The 27880-nt window shown below is 40.9% G+C and overlaps 1 protein-coding gene across 2 annotated transcripts; it reads right to left on the bottom strand.

The window, feature by feature from the left end:
- Positions 1-50: 50 nt before the first annotated feature.
- On the bottom strand, positions 51-27320 carry LOC118823089. 2 transcript variants are annotated; one of them, XM_036592478.1, is made up of 22 exons: positions 26747-27320; positions 20822-20940; positions 19109-19393; positions 17104-17469; positions 15763-16020; positions 14163-14414; positions 11992-12522; positions 10353-10628; positions 9996-10244; positions 9631-9888; positions 8623-8871; positions 8218-8463; positions 7795-8043; positions 7143-7391; positions 6753-7001; positions 5143-5391; positions 4758-5006; positions 3520-3768; positions 3183-3431; positions 2352-2600; positions 1993-2235; positions 51-1018 (listed from the first exon to the last, which is right to left on the bottom strand). In XM_036592478.1, exons 1-22 carry the CDS (start codon positions 27120-27122, stop codon positions 773-775), a joined length of 5946 nt encoding a protein of 1981 aa, XP_036448371.1. In that variant the 5' UTR covers positions 27123-27320; the 3' UTR covers positions 51-772. The 2 variants fall into 2 exon arrangements, with proteins under 2 accessions (XP_036448371.1, XP_036448372.1); XM_036592479.1 differs by having other exon boundaries at positions 14169-14414.
- Positions 27321-27880: the final 560 nt, after the last annotated feature.

The following is a 27880-nucleotide window of genomic DNA, read 5'->3' as shown; positions in this document are numbered from 1 at the left end:
ACTTTCTCAAAGACGTTGAGAACAATGTTTTACTGCAATCCTCCAAGTTCTTAAATATTCTCTTAGAAATAATATTCTAAAAAATATTCTCTTAATCTCATCTCAGCCACAAGCATAGACGTTATGCTTTCAAAAGCTTGCCTTGCCGAACGCCAGACCGTTTTTAGACCAAGAAAATCTTTAAGAACTGTTTTTTTTTCCCCAAGAACAGCACTTTGTATTCTTAAAACTGTGTTTATAAATGTTTTTAAAGATTAATAATTCATCATAAGGCTGCCCCCTAAGTCGTGTACCGGGCGCTGACTAAACTACGTCCAGACAGTCACTCGTGGTTCCACCTCATATCAATGGCACCCCTTCAGAAGCACCACAGAGTAGGTGCTCTTTTCTTTGATGGGGATGTTGTGAGGTAATAAAGTGATTTAAAGTCCAGCACAGGAGCATATGCATGTGCATATATGTAGATTTGAGTCCCAAGTCACCTTCTTATACTTTTTTGCACAAAAAAGGAACAAAAATTAATAATAATAAAAAAAAATTTAACAACCGCTCATCCTTTTTTTTATAGCAGCAAGTCTCTTCTTGACGTAGACCAGGCCTTGTAATCCTCTAGACCGGAAACAGGCAGTGACACACGAACACGCTGAATTCTTCTTGGTGTCCACACGTTAAAAACAGACAAACAAAAACAAAACGAGCTTAACTTGCGGTTCTTTACATGCAGGTTTCCTCGGAATAAGTTTCGCACGACTTGCCCACTCGGTCCGTTTCCCTACTGACTGAATCCGTGCTTGTCCTCCAGGTGTTTGAGCATGTTTGTGGTGTTTCCTCCTTGGCTGGAAACCTTCCGGAAACACGTCTTGCAGACTGGGCGTCCGTCCACATTCACCGTTCCATCTGGGTTCTTCGGGTATCCGAAATATTCCCAAACAAAGGATCTAACTTGCTTCGATGGAGGGCAAAGTTCTGCAGGTTCGCTTCCTCCTTGTAGGCCCAGCTTTGATTTCCTGTTTGCCTTCTGGATTGAATGGAAAACAAACGAGTCAGACATTTTAAACCCACAGGGCTGCAAAAAACAAGCACTGATGAGGATAAAGTGCATTAAGTACCTAATAAAGTTTAGAAATTAGGAACGTCAGACGAATCAACTGCATCAGTTTTTGTAGGTTATCATGGTAAATTGTGTTAGTTTGTGGTTAATAACACTGTTTTGTGTAGTTAATTATGATTAACCACATTATTTGTAGAGACGCACTGATACCACATTTTCCCTTCCGATACCTGATCCTTTAGTATTGGCCGATATCGAGTACCGATACTAGCACTATCTAACCCAACTCATATACAAGTCCTGATATCTACACAGTTACATTTTTTAAATAATTTTATTTAGCCCAGCTGGGCTAGATGGCATTTACTTGTTAGATTACATTTATCAAATGCTTAAGAAAACTTTTTTTACTGTATTATTATTATTATATAGTTAGTAATAAGAACCATATTTAACAACTTAGAAATTATTTTTTGGTATCAGTCATATATCGGTATCCCCATCACCGATACCGATACTGTGTTTAAGTGCCAGTATCGGCATCGATACTGATACAGCATCGGTATCGGTGCAACACTAATTATGCGTGTAGTTTATTGTGATTAATCACGTTATTTCGTGCTGTCAATCATAATCAGACTGTCCTATTTGCCCAAGTTTGACCCTAAAGCAATTTCTTTTTCTATTTCAAAAACAGTGCATTTTGTTACAGCTACATAATAACAATATAAGCTTCATCAAAATTCAGTAATTCAATAACATTTTTCACTAGATTTTATCATAACGAAATACAGGGCGCTGCAGCTGGGCTTCAGCCTGCACTGCTTTGGATCGTTCAAAGTGCCAAACCAGATAAAAGATTTGCGGTGTTACTGATTTATATGCTAACGTTAACTCTGACAACCCCACTAAAACACACAACAGTCTGAAAACAAGTTTACCTTGAATTCTTCATAGGCAGAGAAATGGCAGAACTGCAGGTGTCGTATCATTCTCCTCGGATCTTGGCTCGACACCTTTCTGGCACATATTTTACAGATTGGGGATCCGTTGTCTTCAACAACCCCATCGATATTCTTGCTAAGTCCAAAATATTCCCATATTGGAGGAAGCGGCTGCTTGTTTGGTGGGAAAAGTTCTGGGAGTTCTTCAGCACTGACCACCTTTTCCTTCTTTTCTGGTATCTAAAAAAAATTAACAAATGATTAAATGATTAAATGATTAAATGATGATTGATAAGTTAGTTTAAAAAAAAATAAAATAAATATATAAATATGCATAAATTATTTTTTAGAAGTACCTTGAGCTCATCATAGAAATCTCTATGATGATCCTTGAGATGCGCAGTCATATTCGCTGTGACTTTTCCTTTGTTCGACACTTTCGAAAGGCAGATTTTGCAGATGGGGTATCCGGCGCAGTCTGCTGGACCCTCCGTGTCTCTCAGGTAGCCAAAGTATTTCCACACTGCTGATCTCACTCTGTGCTCTGGTGGGTGCAGATCTGGGAGTTGAGTGGCACCACTGATTGTGAATGGGTTGACTTCCCTCTAAACCAATTAAAAACATACATAAATAAATAAATAAATAAATAAACAAACAAACAAACAAACAAAACATGGTTGAGTTACTCAGCTTCATTCAGTTCATATGATTCTCTGCCTCATATGACTTCAGTAAATATCTGCATACTTTGTTTGCCCCCTCTCATCCTGTTCAGTGGTCAGCAGGCATTATCTGGGTGGTGGCCCATTCTCAACAGTCACACTGACACACAGTGGTGTGTGTTGCGCTGATGCGAGTGGATCAGACACAGCAGTGCTGCTGGAGTTTTTAAACACTGTGTCCACTCACTGTCCACTCTATTAGACACTCCTACCTCGTCAGTCCACCTTGTAGATGTGAAGTCAGAGACGATAGCTCATCTGCTGCTGCACAGTTTGTGTCGGTCATCCTGGTCATCAGTGGTCACACACCACCACCACTTCAGTGTTACTGCAGTGCTGAGAATGATCCACCACCCAAATAGTACCTGCTCTGTGAGGGTCCATGGGGGTCCTGACCAATGAAGAACAGGGTGAAAGGGGGCTAACACTGACTTCAGTCTGTAACTGTAGAACTACCAAGTTCACCTGAACTTCAGCGTATACAGCGTTATGGTTCTCCTTAAGGTGCTGCATCATGTTTGCCGTGGTTTCGCCCTTGGAGATCAACTTCCGGAAGCAAAGTTTACAGATCGGAGCGCCGTCTTCCTCAACGATCCCCTCTTCAGTTTTCCGATATCCAAAATACTCCCATAATTTCGGGTTATACGGACCGTTTGGTGGATGGAGGTCGGTAGGCATGCAAACGTCCTCGAACGTCTCATTTGTAACTGCAGACTAAGAGGGAGATGTTGGTTTTACTCTCACCGAACATCCAGAAACACAGAATACGAACACAATGTCCATATTTAACAGGCATACTGACCCGTATCTCGTCGTAGGTGACTCGGTGGTAATCTTTGAGGTGTTTAAACATGTTCGTTGTACATCTGCCTTTCGAAGCCACCTTCTGTTGGCACAGTTTGCAGATGGGATAATCGTCACAAACCACCGAGCCCTCGGCATCTTTTAAGTATCCGAAATATTCCCAGACAGGAGAGGTAACGTTTTGTGTTGGGGGATGAAGTTCTGGGGGTTCAATGCCCCACTCGGTTCTCAACGCGGTGATCGCCTCCTGAAGAGATAGACGTCATAGCAACATCATTACACGAGCCAACAACCTAAGGTCCCATTTAAATACCTTTTTTTTTGCCCTTGTCAACTCTGACTTAAATCAATAAAAACCTGGCCGCCTTATGCTAATTATTTATTTTTACTCAATAACGACCAATAGAATAAATCACCACGCAAATTCTTGCGCTTTTCATTTCACAGACACCCCAGACAAACAATTTTAGAGGTAACTGAGGTGACAACTGTTTTCAAAACCTCTACAAAACATTTACACAATTTCGCAGATGCTAGGTAAATTTTTGATTAAAAAATTAGCTAAATTTCAGATTATTTTTGGTTTCTGTTGCATTTACTTGTCAAATACAGGCATATCTGAGTAGCCCAGGGTCTCCTGACAATAACAACACAAGTCCCATGTAAATACTTTATAATTACTTGTAATTGACCCAAAATACCACTAAATTCCCACCAAAATCCCAGGGTTCTGAAGGTTAAACATACATTTTTTGAATAACTGACTTGTCCAGCTATAAACGTTGGTACATTACCTTTATTTTTTGTCATTGCTAGCTGTGTAGCACTTAACTTGCTGTAGTAGTTTGCTGTCTGAACTGAACTGATAAAGGAACCTTATGATGGATCCCCACAGGGAAAATGGTGAGGCCAAATGGATGAGGGCTTGTTAAAACTGTACTCAAATGGGCAGTAAATACACCAATAACACCACTTCAAAAACCTGAACACCATAAAATAAAAAAGAAATAAAGACTAAAATAGGGCAGATTTAAGACTCCATAAACACATGAATGAATGAAGTCCAGTGAGTCCGTTGTCAGTCTCCTGAGTTCTACATACATTTTTCCAGATTATACAGTCTCGGTTTACGTTTGTCTTTAGTCAGATGACACATTAATTTAAGTAGTTTGGAAGCCACAGATTCAGCCGTGAATTATTCCCACTCAGCCCCGCCCACCTGATTTCAACACCCACCTGGACTTCATCAAACACAGACTGGTGTTTCTTCCGCAGGTGCCTCAGCATGTTGGTCGTTGGGGTCCCGTCCCCGGAGGCTTTCATCAGCTTTCGAAGGCAGATTTTACAGATCGGCGCTCCGTCGTCCTGAAGGACTCCATCTGCGTTTTTGGGATATCCAAAGTGATCCCACAGCTTTATGTCGTTCTGACTGTTCGGAGGAAAGAGCTCGAAGGGTCTGTAGACAACCTTTTTTGCTACTGCGGACTAAAACGGATAAACAAATAGATCAATATCTCTGCACGCAGATCAATACACAACAGTAATTTTAACTACGTGGCTTTACTTTGTGGAAACAAGACAAACCGTATCTGAACACAAAGAGGAACCTGATTAACTTCACCTTGACTTCTTTGTAAATGTCCAAATGATACGCTCTCAGATGTATCAGCATGTTTGTCGTGTTGTCTCCTTTGGCCAAAACCTTCTTTTGACAAATCCTGCAGATTGGGAAGCCATCACACAAAATGGTGCCATCTGAGTTTTTCGGGTATCCGAAATATTTCCAGACTGGGGACATCGCGTCAGCTGTTGGCAGGTGAAGTTCCAGTGGTTCAAGGTCAGTTTCGGCCCTCGCAGGAATGACCACAGCCTGAGACGAGTGGAGACGGGAACAACCAATATAGACTTTTGTATTTTTTAAGCTTGTTGATGGTCAAACTGCAAAGGAAGAACTGCACTGCCTGCCTGTGTCTTTCAAGATTTCTACTTCTTGTTTTTAAGGCTCTAAATGACCTTAAAGCACCTGTGACCCTCACAGCATGTGTCATATGTTTCCATATGTGATCTGCAGATACTGACCCTCTGCAAATACCCTCAATAAAATACAGAAAACGCGGACCCAGTTATTCTACTTCTAAACTGTGGAACTCAATTACACCTTTTTTATTAGACAGTCAAGCTCAAAGCACATTTTTGAGAAACAGCACACACTGATTTCTTAGGACGGAGTAAGGTCTAGAAATCTGATAAAGAGGCTGGATTTTAGCTCAGTAATCAGATTTCTCAGTGCATGTAAACTCTTACTCTGATTTCTTTCGGATTTCTCAGTCTGAGCATGTGCGAAAACAGACTACGGTACCAGAAATAAGCGAGCAGCGTCGCTGCAAGACGCAGCAAAACACTTTGAGGGCGAAAACCAAAACACGCTTGAAGAAATTAAGAATTCATCTTCTAGATGATGTACGTTTATATTTTCAGATAAAGAAAATATTTAAAAGTAAAAAGCCGCAACATGAAGTTTGAGTTTTACGTTACGTTTACGTCATATTTTCTTCTGAGAGTTTATTGGCTGGTTGTAAAGCAGAAATCCGATTACTGTAGACCTGGAGTTTCCCATTATCTGACTACTCACGTGCATGTCAGTAAGACAATCAACGCGTTTACGAAATCTGATTTTCTGCAGTTATCAGATTAAGTGTAAATGCACTTACTGTCTTGTCTAGTACTGAAAACATTATCACCTGTCTGGAAAGCACTCTACGCTGCTAATGGTATGAAAAGTGCTTTGTATATAAACATACTGTTTAATTTTATAACATGTGACACAAATTATTGCTTGTATTCTAAAGCAAAGATGAAACACCAAGCTTGAGTTTTACATCTTCTCATCTATTCAGAGAAAAACGCCATGTTTCAATAAAACCACTGCAAACTATTTCAATTTGCAAAGAAATGTTGTTTATTTTAAGGACCAAGAACTACTAAACACCTGGAATTTGAAAATGGATCAAGAATTCTACTTTGATCCAAAAAATGGGGTCTGACAAAAATACTGAACCAATCCTTGAATAGATCTGCTGTCGGCTTAAATAACAGATGCATGTATGGCCAACTGCGTTCATTATGTGGGGAAAAAAGCAATATTATCACCAGAACAAGAACATAAAGATGACGTTAACAAAACATGTTAAAAAAGCGTTTAAATCAATTAAAAACAAAAAGACAACTCACCTTGATTTCATCGTACGTGGGCCGATGATAGTCTCTGAGATGTGAGAACATGTTGGTGGTATTCCCTCCCTTAGCCGACACTTTCTTCTGACACAGTTTGCAGATGGGGAAGCCGTTACACACCACTGACCCTTCTGCGTCTTTCGGATACCCGAAGAATTTCCAGACGGCTGATTTCACCTTGTGTGTTGGAGGACAGAGGTTTGAGGAATCCATGTCCGCCTCCCAGGTGAACGAGCTGACCACCTCCTGAAAGAAACGTTATAAACCATGTCAACATCTGGACAATCCTTAACTCCCCTACGGACAGCCTGCTTACGAATGCAGATATTTCACCATGAATCATTTTTACTGTCCAACTTTCTGAAAAACACATCATCGTGACTTCACCTCTGGTTCTGTGTAGACGCTGCTGTGGTTCTCCTTGAGGTGTTGACGCATATTTCTTGTGGTCTCGCCTTTGGAAATTAATTTCCGAAGGCAAATTTTACAATAAGGAGCTCCGTCCTCTTGGAGGATTCCCTCTGCATCTTTCCGGTATCCAAAATGCTCCCACAAGGTCGAGTCATGTTGACCGCTCGGCGGATGGAGGTCAGCAGCGGTGTAAGTATCCTCAAGGGTCTCGTTTGTAACTGCGGACTGTGACAAAAATTTGTTAATTTAAAAATGACTGAACCTAATTTAATCTCTACCACATCCTTGTATCTCCTTTTTAACATTTTTAAACATTTTTAAATGGTGGAAATGTGTAATTGCACGTGGGTTGCGCTACGGACCCCTCCCCCGAGGGGATGAATCTGATGATTGTATGTTGAAAGAGAATTCAAAAAGAAGTCAAAACTTGGTGTTTTCTAAGGATGTGAGTGAATGATCTATTGTCATCATTATCTTTATCAGCACAACGTTGAGTATAAATCTAAGACTTTATCACGAATGACATTAATAAGTCGTAAAATGTCCGAAATACTAAAATACCAAACAAAAAAAACCTTAATTAAACAACGTAAGACAACTTACGTTAAAAATCGACATGACTACTTACTCTAATCTCATCATAGATGGTCCTATGATAATCTTTGAGATGCTTGAACATGTTGGTCGTGTTTCCTCCTTTGGACGCCACTTTCTTTTGGCACATTTTGCAGATGGGGAAGCCGTCGGACACGACTAAACCTTCCGCATCTTTCAGGTATCCAAAATACTCCCAGACTGGAGACGTGACATTCTGTGTTGGTGGATGAAGCTCTGCAGAGTCGTTACCTCCCTCCGCTCGCAAGGCAGTGAGCGCCTCCTACAGCAGTAAAACATCATGATTTAGAGCTTTCTATTTTTTTATTAAACGGCATTATTGTGGTTGTACGGCACGTCTACAACAAGCTGTGACGCACCAAATAAACCAAGAAATAAATAAAAGAAATAAAGACATGTATGAAACACAGCACCGGCAGGTTCGAGTGTAACTCACCTGGACTTCATTGTACACCAATTCGTGTTTTTTCCGAAGGTGTCTCATCATGTTGGAGGAGATAGTCGCACTCTTGGAAGCTGTATTAAGTTTCTGAAGGCACAGTTTGCACACCGGCGCTCCGTCATCTTCAATAACACCATCTGCGTTTTTGGGATATCCAAAATGATCCCACAGTCTGGAGTCGATTTCGCCGTTTGGCGGAGAAAGTTCGGAGGCCTTGTAGATCTTCTTTTCAGTTGCTGGCTGGAGTGAAAACATTTCAGACATGTTAGATACTATTTTTAATGTTCTTTCTTTAAAGACATCGTTCAGAGAAATGCTATGTCGGGATTACTGTGCTTGAGGGAGACGCCTGGATTGTTAAACCGGAACCGGATAGAAGAGAAATGAGATTAAGGTTACCTTGATCTCTTTGTAAATTTGCAAATGGTGAGCCTTTAAGTGTAAAAACATGTTTGTTGTGTCTCCTCCTTTGGCCTCCACTCTTTGTTGACACATTCTGCAGATAGGGTAGCCATCAAAAACAACGGATCCCGCCGTGTCTTTCAGGAAGCCAAAATATTCCCAGACGCGAGATAAGAGGTTTTGAGTTGGCGGGTGAAGGTCTGGAGCCTCGAGTCCATCGTCGGCCCTTGGAGGAACAATTGCAGCCTAACGAAGACAAGAAGAAGAACAGTTATTCACAACAACAACAACAACAACAACAACAACAACAACAAAGTCTGTGTGATGCTGAAGCCCATCACTTATGTTTATTAATTAAAAAAAAATGATAAAAGAAAACATGAAACACAAAAAAAAATAAAAACAGATCAATAGTAATAAATGTGTTAGCCATTAAAAAAAAAAAAAACACAATAATCCAACACTGCTACCCGTCGCCACCGGCAACGTTACTCACAAATTAATAATTGTGATAACTGAGATCACAAGACAGTTATCTTACGATAACTTTATCTTGAGATCACAAGATAGTTAGCTCATTATCTCAAGAAAACAACTGAGATCACAAGACGGTTGTCTCAGGATAACAACTTGAGAACAAATCTTGAGAACAAAAAAAAATAGTTGACTCAGCTCAAGATAACTGAGATCACAAGATAATTATCTTGTTATCTCAAGATAATTGTTATCTTGAAAACACAAGATAATTAACTCATTATCTTACGATAAAAGTTACTGAGATCACAAATGTTTTTTATCTCAGGATAACAACTTTATCTTGAGATCACAAGAAAATTAACTCGTTATCTTGAGATAACAATCCAGACAATTATAACCCTAAATGCCTCTCCGGGCTTCCGTAAACTTCCGCACTCTACTAATTCACTACAATGCCTGACACTCTACACAACAACTGAGACGATACTAAACGGAAAAAAGTGAAAGAATTCAGACAAACTCGGTTACCTGAACCTCTGCATACACCATTTCATGATTTTCCTGAAGGTGTTTCATCATGTTTGATGTGGTGTCGCCACTGGACTCCAGAGTTTGGTCACAGATCTTACAGATTGGAGGACCCTCCTCTACTGAGGTTCCCTCAGCGTTCTTGGGGTTCTCAAAATAATCCCACAGTTTAGAGTTAATTTGAGCATTGGGTGCAGAGAGTTCTGAAGATGTTGAAGATGTACCAGCACCTGCAACTACTTCATCTGAGAAACCCGGCTGGGGGGAACAGGGAAAGAAAAAAAAATAAATAAATAAAAAATCTGATTTCAAGCAACTATCAAGTCCAAATATAGTTACCAAATAAACACAGATGGGGAATTTACCCTGATTTCCTCATAGACGGCCTTATGATGATCCTGGAGATGTTTGAAGAGGTTGGTCGTATTCCCACCTTTGGCAGCAACATTCAACTGACAAATCTTGCAGATGGGGAAGCCGTCGCACACAACTGTCCCGTTTGCATCTTTCAAGTAACCGAAATATTCCCAGACCACAGACTTCACCCTTTGCGTTGGTGGATAAAGAGCTGGAGGCGAGAGTCCATCCTCCTCTCTCAAAGAATTTGTGGCCACCTGTGACAGTAACACATTCAGACACTTCAGCAAATTAACGCAAGCAAGAGCTCAGCCATCTGCTCAGTATTCACAGCGAGTACCACGCGTGGACGTGTGAACACCTACCTTGACTTCGTAGTAGACCGATTTGTGTTTCTTCCAAAGATGCCTGTATAAGAACTGAGTGTTTTCTCCTTCGCAGGACACTTTGCTTCCACAGATTTTACATAAAGGATGGCCGTCCACCTGGACAGCTCCATCCGCATCTTTTTGGTACCCAAAATGTTCCCAAACAGGTTCAAGAAGATCTCTTGGCGGGAAAAGTTTGGAATGCTCGTCTGTATTTTCTGCTTGTCCTGGAATTTCGCCGTCATCACCAGTTTCATTTTCGTCGCCGGACAGCTTTGGAAAAAACAAGCAACTTATCACTCACTGGGCAAACAAACAGTGAGTGTGTTTACATGCGCTCAATAATCCGATCATAATCAGGATTTTTACAGTTATCCGATTATTCAAACGGTCATGTGAACAGCTCTGATTTCTTAGATCTGAGTAAGGTCTAGAAATCTGATTAAAAAATCTGATAGAGAGCTGGATTTCAGCTCAGTAATCAGATTTCTCAGTGCATGTGACTCTTACTCTGATTTCTTTCTGATTTCTCAGTCTGAGCATGTGCAAAAACAGACAGCGGTACCGGAAATAAGCGAGCAGCGTCACCGCGAGACGCAGCGAAACACTTTTGGAGCGACGCCGAAACCAAATACATGCTTGACGAAATGAAGGATTTAAATATTCTTCATCTTCTAGACGATGTTTGTTCAGATTGTCAGGTAAAGTGACTCAGTGTTTAAAAAAAGCTACTACATAAAGTTTGAGTTTTACATTACATTTACGTCGCGTCTTCGTCTGTGAGCTTATTAGCTGGTTGTAAAGCAGAAATCCGATTACTCTGTTTCCCCAATATCTGATTACACAAGTGCGTGTAAATGTGTTGATCGGATTACTGACAAAATCTGATTTTCTGCAGTTATCGGATTATCAAGTGCATATAAACAAACTCATTGATTGTTGATCACATTCCACATCACTGAGTGTGTTTACATGCACTTAATAATCCGACAGCTGCAGAAAATCAGATTTTGTCAGTAATCCGATCAACATGTTTACATGCACTTGGGTAATCAGATAATAGCAAACTCTGGGTCTACATGAGCCAGACGGTAATCAGATTTCTGCTTTACAACCAGCCAATAAACTCACAGAAGAATACGTGACATAAACGTAACGTAAAACTCAAACTTCATGTAGTAGCTTCCTTAAAAGACACATCACCTGAAAATATGAACAAACATCATCTAGAAGATGAAGAATATTTAAATCCTTCATTTCATCAAGAATGTATTTGGTTTCAGCGTCGCTCCAAAAGTGTTTTGCTGCGTCTCGTGGCAACGCTGCTCGCTTATTTCCAGTACCGCCGTCTGTTTTCACACATGCTCAGACGGAGAAATCCGAAAGAAATCAGAGTAAGAGTTTACATGCACTAAGAAATCTGATAAAGAGAGCTGGATTTTAGCTCAGTAATTAAAATTTCTTAAATCAGATTTTTAGACCTTCCTCTGATCTAAGAAATCAGAGTATGCTGTTCACATGACCATTTAAATAATCAGATTTTGATCAGATTATGGAGTGCCTGTAACTAGCCAAGAATCTACATATAGCAGAAAAAAAAACAGGCAGTATCACGTAAAGATAAGAGCAGATTTACCTTCATTTCCGCAAACTCAGTTTGGTGATAATTCTGCAGATGGACCATCATATTTGTCGTACTGCCCCGCTGGGTACTAACTTTCCGGAGGCACAGTTTGCAGACTGGGAAGCCGTCAGGCACGACAACCCCGTCTGAATTTTTGAGGTATCCAAAATATTTCCAAACTGCTGACTTGAGAGCAATTTTGGGCGGATGAAGCTCTTCAGGCGTTGCCTGGATGGGAGGGGGGCGGACCCTCTCCTTGTACTGTCTGGGAGCACCGGTTTTAAGCTTCAACTCAGCAAATAAAGAATTGTGGTGGAATTTTAAGTGTCTTAACATGTTGGATAAAATTCCTTGTCTGGAAATTATGGACCGTCTGCAGGCTTTACATTTGGGGTGCTCGTTCTCCTCGATCACTCCGTCTGCGTTTTTGGGGTAGCCGAAGTAGTCCCACACCGGTGACAGCGGTAGTCTGGTGGGTGGAAACAGCTCTGGCAAGTCGCTTCCGTCATCTGCACTTGCCAAAGGCAAAGCATCGGTTGCAAGCTAAAGTGTAAACAGACAACGTGCCATTAGTGACAGTGATTGAAGTCAGTGCTGCATATGCATGAACTCACTTCATTCTTTCACTTTCATTAATTGGGAATGCACCAATACTAAAATATGACTGAGCGCTGTAACAGCGCTTTAGTTGTGTGGAGCAGGTGGGATTTAACGCTGTTAAAGCTTGTTAGGATGTACAGAAAGAGGTGAGTTCACTGTAGGTCAGTACTGTTACGCCTCTTATCCCATCACTGTCGCTAAACGTAGAAGTGTGAGAATGGTCTATTGTATCGAACATTTATATTTCTATCGAGGAAAGTTATCACGATAATTATCGTTAACGTTTTATCGCCCAGCCCTACTACATCGCTGTGCTCTTCCTGATGGAGTTTAAGTAAAATATGCATTTATGAAGAAGCTTCACTAAATGTGTTTCTGCTTCGCCTGCTTTCACTAAAACTACCAAAACTGTGAGTACAATGATGTTAATCCAGTGTGTCGCACTAAATCTCATTAAACAGGACTAATGGTGCTTTGTGATGAAACATGCAGCTAGTCAGTGTTCAAGAGCTGACAATGTTATAATGACGTAATGTGATGCATCACAGCAACAATAAATACTGTCATACTGCCCACCTCTAGTGTAGGGGTTATTATAGTTAACTAAAACTATTATTAAAAATGAAAACTAACAGAGAAAAACACACTCATTAACTGTAAAAGAAAACATGAAAACTATATATATAAATATATAAACTATAAAAAATATGTTCACTGCAAAATGAAAACTAAATAGAATTACTGGGACAAAAACTTGTATTTTTTCAGTATTCAATAACATTTTAGAAGAGGTGTTTGGTCTTTAAGCTCAGTTTACAGTACTAATTCCATTCCCTTATCACAACCTTCATCACAAAACCTAAACTAAAATTATTACTTTTCAGAAAATAAGAACCAAAACTATTAGTGCATTTTAAGATTAACAAGCTAAACTGAAACCAAAAATCAAAATATAAAACTAAATAAAAATTAATGATTTTTTAAAACTATAATATCCCTGCTCTAGTGAGGAGTGTACACAGTCGTATGCGAAGGTCTGGACACCTTTGGTCAAATCTGTTGATTTTCTAAGTGAACACATCCTTTAAAGAGAACACACTTCTGCACATTTTAATACACAACTACTGCATATTTGCCAAATTTAACATATCGTGGGGAAATAAGACATAAAATGTGGTCTGTGCCAACGTTCGTCACATTTTTTAATGCTTTATTTTTTCCTATATGCGAAAAAACAGAAGTTGTGCTCTAAAATGAGCAGCAATGCCACATTTAAGTGTGTTCCCAGTAGAGCAGGTATGTCAAACTGTGGCAAAGTGCTGCGGAGATCAGCGTTTACCCTCAGCTAACACTCAATTCAGTTCATGAAGGCCTTGCTAATCATCTTATGAGCTGAATCAGGTGTGTTCAATGAGGCAGGGAGCTGAAGTCTGCAGTGTTTTGTCCTGCGAGGACTGAAGCCTGACACACACGTGCTGTAGAGGAACTTCTTTTTACTTAGAAAGTCAACAAAACTGTTTGGGTTCGAACCTCTGCATATGACTGCACTGTCCATCACCCAAAACAGTCAGAAAACATTCTACCTTCACCTCCTCGTACTCCGCCTGATGATGGCGCCGCAGGTGGTTTAACATGTTGGAAGTGGTTCCGTCCTTCGCCGCCACTTTCCGAAGGCACAATCTGCAGAGGGCGAAGCCGTCCTCCTTCACCATGCCCTCTGCGTTTTTGACGAATCCAAAATATTTCCACACGGGGGAATTGCGATGTTTAACAGGTGGATGAATCTCTGCTGGCTCCGATAATCTGTGCTCTGGTCTCGCGGAGCCAATTATATGCTAGAATGATTAAAGGGTAGAAAGGAAAGTCAGGTTGTTCTGATTGGGGCCTCCTTCTCTAAAAGGTTAACATGTAAAACTAGTGGCGATATTGTTTTATCAGTTAGGCCCAGTCCCACTTCACCCCTCGCCCCTACCGCTGAGCCCTACCGCTCCGTTTTGCACGTTCACGTCTAGGGGTAGGGGGTCCTGACTTTTGTCGAGATAGAGGGGAGGGGCGAAGTGTGAGGGCTACATGACCCTCCAAACGGAGGCTGTTCAGAGACTCCAGAGAGTTATGATAAGAAAAACTGGCAAGATGGAGGACAAGAGACCAAAGAAACCCACAAAAGGGAGAATTTTCACTGTGAAAAAAATTACGATACTGTCTTAGTTTACTGGCGTTTCAACTTATAATGGTCCTTTTCTTTATAAAAAGCATAAAAATCCACTAGTATTATGCTGATGTCTCAGTAGCTCGCTGGCAAATGGCAATGGGAGTTCCACCTTAAATGATGCAGCAGTTACATTCTGGTGACTCAGGCATCAAAACTACTGCTCCATTTAAGGTGGAATGAAAGAAATCGAACGAGAAGCTGGAGAAAATCTGACTTCAGCTTCATATCAGTGGAATTAGAGGTGGGTGATAATAAATAATTGCCCCCCTCTTCGAAGGCATATAATTCCCTAAATGTAACTAAAGCCCAGCAGTGAGGAGCTGAACTTTACACTCCTCTGCTGTCACTGCAGACTGACAGGGTCAGAGCAGCGCTAGTAGCTGTTAATGAAGTGATGCTCTTTTTATTTGAGGGTCTCATTTCAGAGGGGAGATTTGATCCACTACCTCAGTAACTCCAAGGCACAAGGTGACACTCGAAAACAAGGGGCAGAGGTAAAAATAGGGATTAGAAATGGGATTAGGCCTAAGACTAAGGGTCACTGGGATTGGAGGTGGCCAATATGACAACATTTATAATTATTGTGAAAAATAACAACACAATACACTTTTCTAAATATAGCACGGATACTGGTGCTTAAACAACACTAAGAAACTGCACGTATTATTACAAAGAACTACTCAGGTTTAATTGGATCCTGTGCAGCACAAGACCTGAAATTTTTGATTAAATCATTTTATTCATAGTTTTTGATAGCATTCTTGAACTATGGCACTGCTGAACTTATCAAACCTCAATCTAAATATGGTTGTAAGTATTGTAAATAATTTTCATTCCATTAAATAAAATACACACACACACACACACACACACACACACACACACACACACACACACACACACACAATAAAAAAATACACACGGCTCTTTAAACTCAGCTGGCACACTTAACAGATGACGGCAGTTTTTACCTTCAGTTCTGCATAAACTGTCTGATGATGCCGCTGCAGATGGCTGTGCATATTTGATGTATTGCCATCTTTAGACGCCACTACTTGATGGCACAGTCTGCAGATGGGGAAACCGTTCTCCTCCACGATTCCCTCCGTGTTCAAGACAAACCCAAAAAGCTTCCACACCCCAGACTTTCGAGGGTTTTTTGGTGGAAAAAGTTTTAACTGTTCTTCTCCTTCAGCCAGAGGAATATCAATGCTGGTAGGGATCCCAGGCTGAGGGAGGGAGGGAGGGAGGGAGGGAGGAGAGAGAGAGAGAGAGAGAGAGAGAGAGAGAGAGAGAGGTTAAGAAACATCTGAAAAATCTATTATGGGTTACACTGTTAAAAACCCTCTGTATTTTTCTTCCATTTTCACCCATTTAAAACACACAACCTTCTCTTTATATCATGAAAATTTCATGATGTATAATTAAATAGATTTAAATTACTCGGACAAACTCCTGTTACTCCCATATACTACATTTTCTTGTATTTTACTTTTTCCTCCTGAGGTCCACTTATGACGTTTGTGTGGTTTTAGTAGCAAAGTTTTTTTTTCATTTTTTTGTTACTGTGCCTTTAAGGCTGCTGTATGTAAGCTGCTCTAATAAGCTCTGTTCTTACTGGATGTCCTGCCCTGAACCTCATTCAGGAAGCGGTCCAGACTGCAACACTCCTTATAACGTCAGTGTGAGTGGGCGGAGCTTAACTGGATATATGTAAATGATTCAAGTTTTCTTGACATCAGGCTGCAGCTGAGTTTCCATATAAGGACTATAAGGACTGAAGAGAGAATGATAGGTTCTGAAAATGTTATTAACATTATAGAAGACAACTTCTTTTGTATATTAAAACACATACGTACGTACACACACACACACACACACACACATATGTATATATATGTATATATATACACACATACATATATACACACACACACACACACACAACACACACACACACACATTTTTTCTTTAATAAAACATACCCTTCACTCTTTAGTCAGTTAGTCAGTCCATATATGGAAACTATGCTGCAGCCAGTTTCGAATTTATTTTTGATAGAGATCATTTTTCTGACAAAGGGACAAAAGAGATGTTGGACGGTGTTCATAGTAAAACAATAGCAAAAACACAATGACTGTTTTTGGTATACAAACCCACACAAACGCAAATGAAGACCTGGAGGAAAAAAAAATATGTAATTATATAAGAGAAATGTAGGATGTGGCTTCTTTTCCTTCTTTGGAGCCGACAACATGCACAGACACTGAGAACCGCTTCACTGCATTTCTGTAAAATGTATATATTTCTACCTTTGTCACCGGACACACGATCTGATGGTGGGCCTGGAGATGGTAGCGCATGTTGCTGGTGTTGCAGGAAGATCCCGGAGACACTTTCCAGCCACAGATCCTACAGCTGGCGACTCTCTCCTTGTTGGCATCGTCGTCGTTGTTATATACGAAGTACTGCCACACAGCCGACCTGACCTGCCTCTTCTGTCGGGTGGATCTGGGGTATCTCCTGTCAGTGTAATCGACGTCGTCGTCATCAGCGTCAATGTCGTATTTCTCCTCCTCGCTGTGCCACTGCTTCTCCATGTCCTCCACGTCTTCTTCCATCTTCATCTCTCTGTCCGAGTCGGAAGAATCCCACTCGGTCCACACGGCGTCCACTTTCTGAAAGACGATAAACGAGACTGAGTGAAAGACGATACCAGCACTTTAGTTGCTGATATTTAATATGGTGCTTAACCCATTCATGACCAAGAACAAAAGAGCCTGATCTTGTTGTGATTACACTGAAACACACACACACACACACACACACACACACTATCACATATCAGTGCTATAATTTGTTGCTTTTTGTTGTTTTTAATCTAAAAATAGATATAACTACATACAAAATACACACAAACCCTTAAAAAGCACAGCCAAATCTATTTTTAGATTGACAGTTTATTTTTAGATTAAAGGTTTATTTTTGTACATTTTTACTGTGCCAAACAGAAAAAACTGAACTGAACAACACATACAGTGCTGTACAGAAGTCTTGGGCACCTAAGCACATTGTTTAAAACCATTTGTCTTAACAATGTGTGTGTTTGTGCTGTAAAACACCATATATCATTAGAATATATCCAATTAAACAAAGAATAATACATATAACGATTTCATATAATGAAGCACTAACTGGCCAAACCAAGAACTGCATAAAACTAATACTCAGCTGCCACGTAGAAAGGTTTGGAAACCGTTAACTGAACACAGAGCGATGTATAAAATCAATAGTCACTGTATTAATGGTATTTTTGTTTATTCTAATAACGGAGACTTCTGACCAAATAAATGCTCACTGTCCAGATCAACAACTTTAAGTCAAATTTTCTGAGGTTCCTACACCTTTTGCATAGTACTGTACATAAACCTAGGCCAAGTTTTAAAAAACAGGCAAAAGTGGTTTTAAAAGTTGGGTCATGTCCGAATTTCTACAAAGCTAAAGTTGGCTTATTATTTGGCAGCTTTCTGTGCAAATTTTTTGTTCCACCTTAAATGGTGCTACACTGTTACATAGATGCCGGGATGTAACTGCACCCGCCCCTCTGACCGTCAGCCTCTGCTGAAATTTGGAAAGTATTACAGTCATTCATGCTATCAGCGCCAGCTGGTACACGGTTTGCTGCGTGGACGAAGCCACAAGACTGTAACACCATCTATCGCAAGTGACCATGTGAGGTAGCTTCTCGGCCTGGTCTCACCATTCTGGTGTCCATGTTAGGCTAACTAACCCAAAAAGACCGGCCGTTCCTTTACTTCCACTGCTTCAAAAACAAAGGGGGCTTCTTCAGAGACCCTAAAGCACACGTGTCAGGCTCCAGTCCTTGTGGGCCGAAACAGTGCAGACTTCAGCACACTGCCTCATTAAAAACACCTGATTTAGCTCATCAGCTAATTAGCAAGGCCTTCGTGAACTGGATTCAGCGCGTTAGATGAGGGTAGACGCTGATCTTGGCAGCACTTTGGCCCGGAAGATCCCCAGTTTGACACGCCTGCTCTAAAGTGTGGCTGCTAAACCATTTTGAATGGAAAATTTGAACGAATTTGAAGAAGCTACAAAAGAAAAGTCCCTCTCAGCTTTGTGGTTGATACCACCACTATGGATCAACAACTCTAACGTTTTACCCTCAAAACTAAAAAATTAGTGGTACATTAGTTAGTAATCAGGCAGAATTCCCATATCAGTGCATCCCAACTGCATTAATGCAAATTAGTGTCTAAACGAAGTGCAAGTGAGGGGAAAAGAAACTCAGCCCACCTTGGCTTTGTAATAGGCAGCTGTATGGTAATCCTGCAGGTGTCTCAGCATGTTCGACGTGTTCCCTCGTTTACACGCCACCTTTTGCTGGCATATTTTACATGTGGGGAAACCGTCGTCCTCGACCTCCCCGTCTGGGTTTATGAAATACTCGAAATGTTCCCAGACTCCAGAGTGAGAGACCTTGGCTGGAGAAAAGTCCCAGCACATTGACCTGGCGCGTTTTTGCGGAGGTGCATGTTCACGAGGCTCCTCTTCCTCATCCGCTTCCAGAATCACTTCCATCTACAACAGCAGAAGATCCCAGAGTGAGGCTACAGGGGTAAACAGTCAAAACATCTCAACCAGGTGACTGTCTCTATTAATGAATCACACTCAGCTAGTCTACCTGCTGCTAGTGAAGTGCAGTCTAACACAGTGAGGACACTGAACTAAGGGTCTGTGGGCTGTTCTAACCTAAGAAGAAAAATGTCCAAGTGGATTGAACTGGCTTTACCTTTCAAACTGCACACAGGGCTGGAGCTCCTGAAGCCGAAAATATCGTTTTGGATGCCTTCGTCTTTTAAAGACAGGGTCTGATGGCCTATTACTCAGATCAGGCGTTCTTCCTTCTTGGAAAACCGATCTGTGCTTTTGAAGTAACGAAAATGCGCCCAGTTGTGCCAAATTAAGGCGTTCTCTGGGCAGGTTCGTTATACGTGGTGCACTTTGGCACAAGAATAATCATTAACATGTGAGGTACAATTATGACACAGCCAAAAAGGGCAGGATCATCACCACTTCCCCCACGTAACTTACTCAGCAGAGGTTTTCACAATAAAACACTTCATTTTTATGAATTAAGTCAATGTTTTAATGAGCTCCATTACATCCAGCAACTTGTGTGACACCAACACTATGTAGAAATTCAGTCAAATTCAGCCTGTGCCGCACATTTACCAAGCTTTAGAGAAACCACGTACTCTCTGTTTTAATTTCATTTAGTTTATGTTTAATTTAACCAGGAAAGTCACCTTGAGATTTCTAATTCATTTGCAAGTGAAACTTGGTTAAGAAAGCAAGTGTACCATGACATCCTTATTACGTGTACTAATACAAACATAACAACACCCTTAAAAGCAGTTATAAAAATCACAGACACATTCATAAACCAGCGTAATTCATAAGCTCATAAAGATTCTCGAGAGTTAAGCATTGATCCAGGGCCAGTTCTTCACTCAGCCCTACTTTAAAACTGCACTATGTAAGTTTTGGGGATTTGGAGACCTCTCTGGTGGAAATGTGTAATTGCACACAACATGTGGAAGAACATTTTAATGTGAGTTGTGCTTCGGAGCCCTACCTTCATCAGTATAAATGTTAATTTTGAGATCATTTGAGACCTAAACATCGAGCCGGACCTTTGCTTTGAGCCTGTGTGTGTGATGCTGATAAGTAAAGATGTACGACATGGTGTGAAAAACTTCCCCGACAACTCAAGTTTCAAAAAATGATTATTTTAGGCTTGACAGGGCAACTCGCAGCAGCACAAACCATATTTAAGACTGTTTTTTATTCTCCTCATTCAGTAATGCTGCTTCTTTCAGTGTTAACCAAAACTCATCTTACTTAGTGCAGCTTTAATTGAACATGAAGTGGAAAAACTGCATCTAAACCGCCAAGGTGGCTGACCCATCACCTGGTTCTCATGTGCAATATGAAGCCTCATCATACCCTGCTTTCACCGCCGGCTGCCACTTTCCTCGGCCTTCCCCGCCTCCCCACAGCCTTCTTCTGTCTCCTCGGCCGTCCTCGAGGGCGCTTCTGAGGGAATTCTGCTGCCTCTGTCTGGCCTGGGAAAGAAAATGACACAGTCAGGAAAAGCAGTTATACACCGTATCAGTGCTGTACACTCATTTTCAATAACAGCATAAAGTCTCAACAACAGGCACCATATCTATACGTGCTATTACATTAAAGGGACAGTGCAGCCAGAAAGAACAGTTTAACCATCACTGCATCTGTCCCTCGCAGTCCTACAGCGTGAGATTCCGGAAACTTCTCCCTTCTGATGATTTATACTGCAGGAGACACTTTTAACCTCTTATGCTCGTGGGTATATTTTGGTTTGTCCATCTGAATTTACATGACCAAGGCAAATTATTCAGTAACTGCATGAAATAACACTATTTTATTTATTTATTTTCTGTAAAAGCTCCTCAAATTAATAGAGAATGTGTTTTATGATCATAAACATATTGCTATATGCTTACAATTTACTGCTGATAGCCAAAAATCTTAGACGCTCTTTGTATTATTCTATAAAATAATGTTTACAGAGCAGATCACTGAAGAGACGCCATCTGTTTATAGTTTATAGCCCAGGTTTGTGGAAAAATGGGTTGACTTTCAGTAGAAAAGTTCAGCTTCTTTTATTATAAGGGTTTAAAATTACATTACCCATCTATTTGACTGGACAGAGACAGTTACAGCTCTCATACGACCCCCAGCTTCTGAATGTAGCTTATGAAATATGAACGTTATAAAGAATATGACGAAGTGCGTTTTGGAACCACCGGTGGTCCCAAGGAGGTTAAAAACCTACTACTGCTTTTGGGTGGGGTATTTTTGTGGATGGGCTGTTTTGAGTCTTCAGTGGCTGTTGAACGCAGAAAGCTAGTTAGCTAACGCTAAAGCTAGGAAGTCACATATCTTACTGTCCTCAAATCATCCTCACAATGGGAATAAAGCACTCAAACGACAGAAATCACTCCTCAGATGAGAACGACAACAAGCTAAAAGCTAAAGTTAGCAAGGTTGTTGGCTACATAAACACATTAGCATAGCTTGGCTTCTTTTCTCTGACTGAAAAGGATAAAACTCTCGTTTGGCGTCCATTTTGTGCTAAATAAAGACAGAACTGCTGTTTTCTTTATGATTTTATTTGAAGAGTGAGGTAAGGCTCACGCTAACGCTAGCCTGGTTGTAGTTATTAGCCTTAGGATTGTTTGGCACCACAAGGGTTGCCGACGGTGCATTTGCACAATGCATGCTGGGTACTGTAGTGAGGAAACTGATAAATTCAAACAATTTCAATAATGAATTCTGTCAAACTGATGCTGCCCAAACAACAAAACTTATTAAAATGGTGGTTTTGGGCCATAACGCCTCTTTAAACAGCCCCACAGCAGTGGAACATCATCAGTAAGTGTTTTTATAAGTGAAGTTTAGTTATGAAAAAGGAAAACTGCACAAAACGTTCCATAAAATCAGCAGTAACGTTTCTTTTTTTTCAGTTTAGAGTAGCAGCAGTGAAGAAGCGTGACTTCATTAACTCTAATATCACTGAAATATTATTACTCTATAATATACTTAGAAATTATCACAACGTTTAACTTTTATCAATACCTGTATGGAGATAAAACCAGGATATGTGGGTTATGAATAACTGCTGCAGTGTCATTCCATGCCAAAAATCAATGGGACCTGAACCCACTGCATGAAAACGAATACCCTGATCTAGCATTACGCCACTTTAGCACAATACCGACTGCACCACACAGCCTCTGTTTCACTTTTTATTCAGATGATTTTGATGATCTTAGATTTAACACTTTTAATCCCACTGTTGAAGGTATGCCTGGTTAGTGTTAGGCACAAAAACTGGTTACAGGCCTTCACACCACATAAACCCCTCATAACAGTTTTACCAACATTAAAGGAGCAGATCAGGGATTGTTATCTAACTATCCAGAATGAAGAACATCACACAGCTATAAATAGAAGCAGAGGACACTCAGAAGCTGAATTTTCTCAGTACTTTTGTCCATTACGATACATAACTTTGAGGCAAAGGCAATAATAATAATGATTTATGCCTGCAGTTAGCAACATGGAAATTGGTGGATGATGTCATCTTTTCAGACACTAAAACTCACCTAAACTGACCTGGTATTTCATCCTGAAGTGATTTTTATTTGAAGCTCTAGATCTAAAAAGTAGTCTATGGTGCTGGAGCCACACAGCCATCATCACATTACCCAGAAGCTACTTCGATGCAACGAAGCTGAAACCGAGAACGAAACCTTGACCAAAACCGTGACACAAACCTCCACAGCCTTGTTTCCACAGAACCCCGATACCACCACCATCCCCAGTGCAGCCTGTTGAGCTCTCACTACATTAATAACGTAACAGAACTCATTTCTCATTTCACAATTAATAACAAACACACGCAAATCAAGAAATTACTCTAAAGTTTGTGTAAGCTGTATAGAGTTCTTCTGTTTAGTGTTCCAAATTGTTACTTAATAAAATTTCCAATTTCTTATTCCCTCCCAACAAATGAGGTATGAACGGAACCGTGGCCCAAAAAACACCAAAACCAAAACATGGATCTGATGAATCGTTACATCCCTAATACAAATGACTGCCATTAACGAGTTAATGATCTTTTTCGTTGTGCAGCTAGCCAGTTTTGCACCAATGCAACACGGAACACGTGTTAGACCGAAATCACGAGACGAAAGCGAAAGCGGTTCTGTTTGTGTTGCATTTTCACATTATACAAATATCGGTATTATCAGTTTACTGCTAAAATAAACCTTAAGAGAAGAACATTAAAAGACATGGTATATTACCTCTGCATAAAGTAGCTACGTAAACAGAAATACATTTTTTAAAAAAACTGCAATTTTCTTAAGACGAGTCCAAAACAAATAAAATAAAATAAAATAACACGATGAATGCACTGGCAGCAGACTGGGGTTCTGGAAGTTTCGGAAGATGTTTGGATCACGGTTTCAGTCTCGGTTTCAGGACTGTTACACCCCTAATCTGTACGGCAATTAAATGTCAGCTAAAAATTCAGGACTGTGAGCAGCTGATCAGTGGATTAGAGGGAAAATCAGGGAAGTCAAAAGCAGAAAAGTTGCGACATGTTAAACTACAGAGTGAAACAAACTATGATTTTAAACCAATAAAGCAAAAAAAAAGGAAGTAATTTTGCAGGAAATGTCAAATGTAAAAGCACTTAAGCGGTAAAAGTGAGTTTCATGGAAACACGGCTATTTCACATTAGATTTCTTACAGAACTGGACCACATTCATTATTTTTTACCCTCTAAAATCCCATCCAGCTTTTTCCGCTGAGATCAGCCCCAAACTGATAACTCGCGATACAGAAAAGGCTGGACTGACTGACTAAACCTCGAGTGGGGGCGATTTTTTTTTTTTTACCTAACTAATCCTCCAAATTGCACAATGTGCTTTGATGCAGCGTTTATCACGACTGCACGTCCCCTTTAATCCCGCTCTGACTGCATGATTGTATCAGTTGTGTACATAATGGATGTATCCTATTGGTTTTTAGAGCCTGTGGGTTGCTAGGCCTCTGCAGCGGATCAATGGCCAACAACAATTTCCAGACCGAACTGAGCTGAACGCAATGTTGGTGCACAACAGTGCTCACATCTTACTTTACACGTCAATAAAACATGCATGTATAAAGACGCATATTATTCTGAAGGCGATAGTAACGCCTGGGGATGCGCGATGATATCAGTCACATCCATACTGGCAGATAATTACTGCCATAAGTGATCAGCACCATTAAATAAACCAATTCAAAACTATTACACATTTATATGTTTATGAGACACTGAGCTAAAATGTCTACATTACATTCCATTTAGTGTATTTGTAGCCCTCTACAAGGACAAAGTATGCCCAGTTTCTTTGTTTTAATTAATGTTTATGCACTGGCATTGGCAGATATGTGGGGTGGTTTAGGTACAAAGGCACATTGTGTTAGTCAACATGAGACTTACAGGCTGCTGACACTGGACGACAAAGCAATTACTTTAATTTGCTAAATTCAATTGGAAAGCATTAACTAAAAAACGAATGAACTCCAATACCCAAATCCACCCTGTACTAAAACTAACTGTAGCACTGGCCCAGCTTTCCCATAATGGTGCATCAATAATAATGCCCCTAACAATTTGGTCATGCAAATAAAACAGGCCAAAGTGCCAAGCCTGTAACATTAACACCTGACAGAGAACCAGGCAATGAACAAAAAACACACACACACACACACACACACACACACACCTCATTTGGCTAACATTAACATGCCTATTATCATAAGAGGTGACAGTTACTGCTAGTAATACTAACCTATGCCAAAAACACGGAGGCAGGCACAGTACTGTATTATTATAACGTAATTTGCCCATGCAAAAAAGAAAAAGACAGAACCCAATGCACTTACAAACAAGCAGATAAATGCACTGACCGCTACACTGTCAAAGCACGTATGTAAAACATGCACACTAGCATGTTACATTGTAAAATGTATCCATGCAAAAATGGAAAATTCTATATTTAAAAATAAAGCACTTCACATTGGCCCACATATAAAAATGCATTGCATTATACTGTAAATAAAGCATGCATGCAAAACATGCATATCAACACAAAGATTAACAAAAAGATAAAAAAAAATGCATATTAAAAAAATAAATAAATAAAAAGTGCTAGATGTCGACCCAGGTGGGCCCTGTGCACCTACAAATATGCATGTAAAGTGTGTAAAATGTGTAGCATTACACTGTAAATAAAACAGGCATGTACAAAAATGTATACTAGCACACCACAATGTTATACGTGCCCATGCAAAAAAGGGATAAAATATATTTTAAAAAAAATACAAAATCATTAAAACACTGTCCCAGCTGGGCCCAGCGCACATACAAACATGCATGTAAAATGAACATCACTACACTGCAAAAAAAAGCATGCATGTAAAACATGCATATTAACACAGCACAAAACAAAATTTGCTCATGCAAAAAGAGGAAAAATAGCTAAAAAACATAAAAAGTACATCACGTGGCCTCAGGGGGGCCGTGAGCCCAAAACAACATGCATGTAAAGTGTGTAAAATGTGTAGCATTACACTCTAAATAAAACATGCATGTACAAAAATGTATACTGGCACACTACAATGTTAAATCTACCCATGCAAAACAGGAATAATATATAAAAAACACACAAATTCATTAAACACTGTCCCAGCTGGGCCCAGTACACACATAAACAAGCATGTTAAATGCACTGCAATACACTGCAAACAAAGCATGCATGTAAAACATGCATATTAACACAGCACAACATAAAATTGCCCATGCAAAAAAGAGGAAATATTCTATATGTATAAAAATATAAAGTTATGAACCTCGACCCACCCAGTCCTGGTGCACAAATAAGCGTGTGTATAATATGCATGCTACCAAAATCCAAACAAAATATGCATGTAAAACGTGCACACGAGCCTGCCACACCGTAAAACGTGCCCATAGAAGAAAAAAGGAACGTAAATAAATACATAAAGAGATAAAGTACTGCACGTCGACCAGCTCTGGGCCCAGTACGCTGATAAACATGCATGTAAGATGCAGAGCATTACAGTGTAAACAGGACACGCGTGTAAAATGAACACCAGCGTGTTAAACGCATCTGCGTTAAACTGTCTCAATGCAAAAGAATTAAAAAGCAAAACGAAGCTACAGCGCGCGTGCACGGGCTAGGCTAACTAACTAACAGCCCCGTAAACACAACACGCGCGCAGCCCTTTAGCCTTGTGAGCTAACGCTACCTGCTCGCTCGCGGGCCCCGCGGTTCCTCCACGCGGGCGCGCCGGCCGAGTCGCACTCTGAGTCGGTCAAGGAGCGCTGCTGGAGCCGCTGCTGCTCCTCCTCGTCGGACTCGACCGGAGCGAACAGGCTGAGCTCCAGCTCCATCTTGGCCTCCGCGGCGGCGCTGCTGGCGCTGCTGGCGCTGCTGGCGCTGCTGGCGCTGCTGGAGCCGCTGCACCGAGCGCTGCAGGCCGCCTGCTCCTCCTCCAGCTTCACCACCACGAAGGGCCCGTTTTCGTCCTCCACTTCCTCCTCCTGCTTCAGCCCCTCGAAGGCGCCGTCCTCCTCCTCCTGGAGCCCTTGCAGGAGCAGCGCTCTCTCCGGGCAGGCCTTCATCCTGCGGCCGCGGCAGCGGTGCAGCTACAACATCAGAGGGAAAAAGGGAGGTTTGGGCGGGTTAGGATTGGTGAGCGTCCCCGAGCGCAGGCTGCTGCTGCAGGTGAAGCCTTCCGTCCTCCCCGCGGCGGATAATGGCTCCTGCTTATCAGACTACACTCAACTTTTCACCGAGGAGCCTCTCCAGCGGTGGGTGGGTCCTGCTCCACCAAAAAAGAGCTCGCAAATCCAGGGCTGCGTCCCAAATCCAGCTCCAGCTCCAGCTCCCTACTTAGTGGACTACTGCACAGGGAACAAAAGGGAGTGATTGTGTTGTAAAGGTGATTAGAGCTGCGGGAGCCTTCAAGGGGAATTCCACCCATTTGCAAAATTTCTGCATAATTCAGTGTTTGAGATGTAAACAGAGCCATTCAGAGCGGTTTGGTGTGAAATGGTTCAGATGTCCTTACAGTGGTGGTGATAGGAACCAGGGGTCGCCATGACTACAACACGAATATAGACATTTTATTTACTATCCAGAACCACCAGAGAACCTACACGAGCCTTCTGAGTGTTTATATAGAATATTGATGATGGTTAAATAGTAATATATCTGAAAAGTAGGTTTCTTTGGGGACTATTCGGCCTCACAATGCCTTTCTGCTATAAGTGTATGAGTTTTGGGCCCAAATCTCATCTGAAAAAGGAACATAAAATGATGTTTCAGGCATTAGGCTGCATATTCGTAACCATTTCATGTGATAAGTTTGGTGAAGGAG

This window comes from Colossoma macropomum, unplaced genomic scaffold, assembly GCF_904425465.1.
Source record: "Colossoma macropomum unplaced genomic scaffold, Colossoma_macropomum, whole genome shotgun sequence".
NCBI classification, from domain to species: domain Eukaryota; kingdom Metazoa; phylum Chordata; class Actinopteri; order Characiformes; family Serrasalmidae; genus Colossoma; species Colossoma macropomum.
Note: the sequence above shows the minus strand (reverse complement) of the source record. Positions and strands in the feature narration are given on the sequence as shown.

Excerpts from the sequence above, each read along its gene's own strand:
- LOC118823089 (XM_036592478.1), bottom strand. The coding sequence starts at position 27,122 with ATGAAGGCCTGCCCGGAGAGAGCGCTGCTCCTGCAAGGGCTCCAGGAG. Across the intron at positions 10,629-11,991 it reads CTGAGTTTGCGGAAATGAAG|CTGTCCGGCGACGAAAATGA; the intron begins GTAAATCTGCTC and ends TTTTTTCCAAAG. Across the intron at positions 3,769-4,757 it reads CTGTGTTTGATGAAGTCCAG|GAGGCGATCACCGCGTTGAG; the intron begins GTGGGTGTTGAA and ends CTATCTCTTCAG.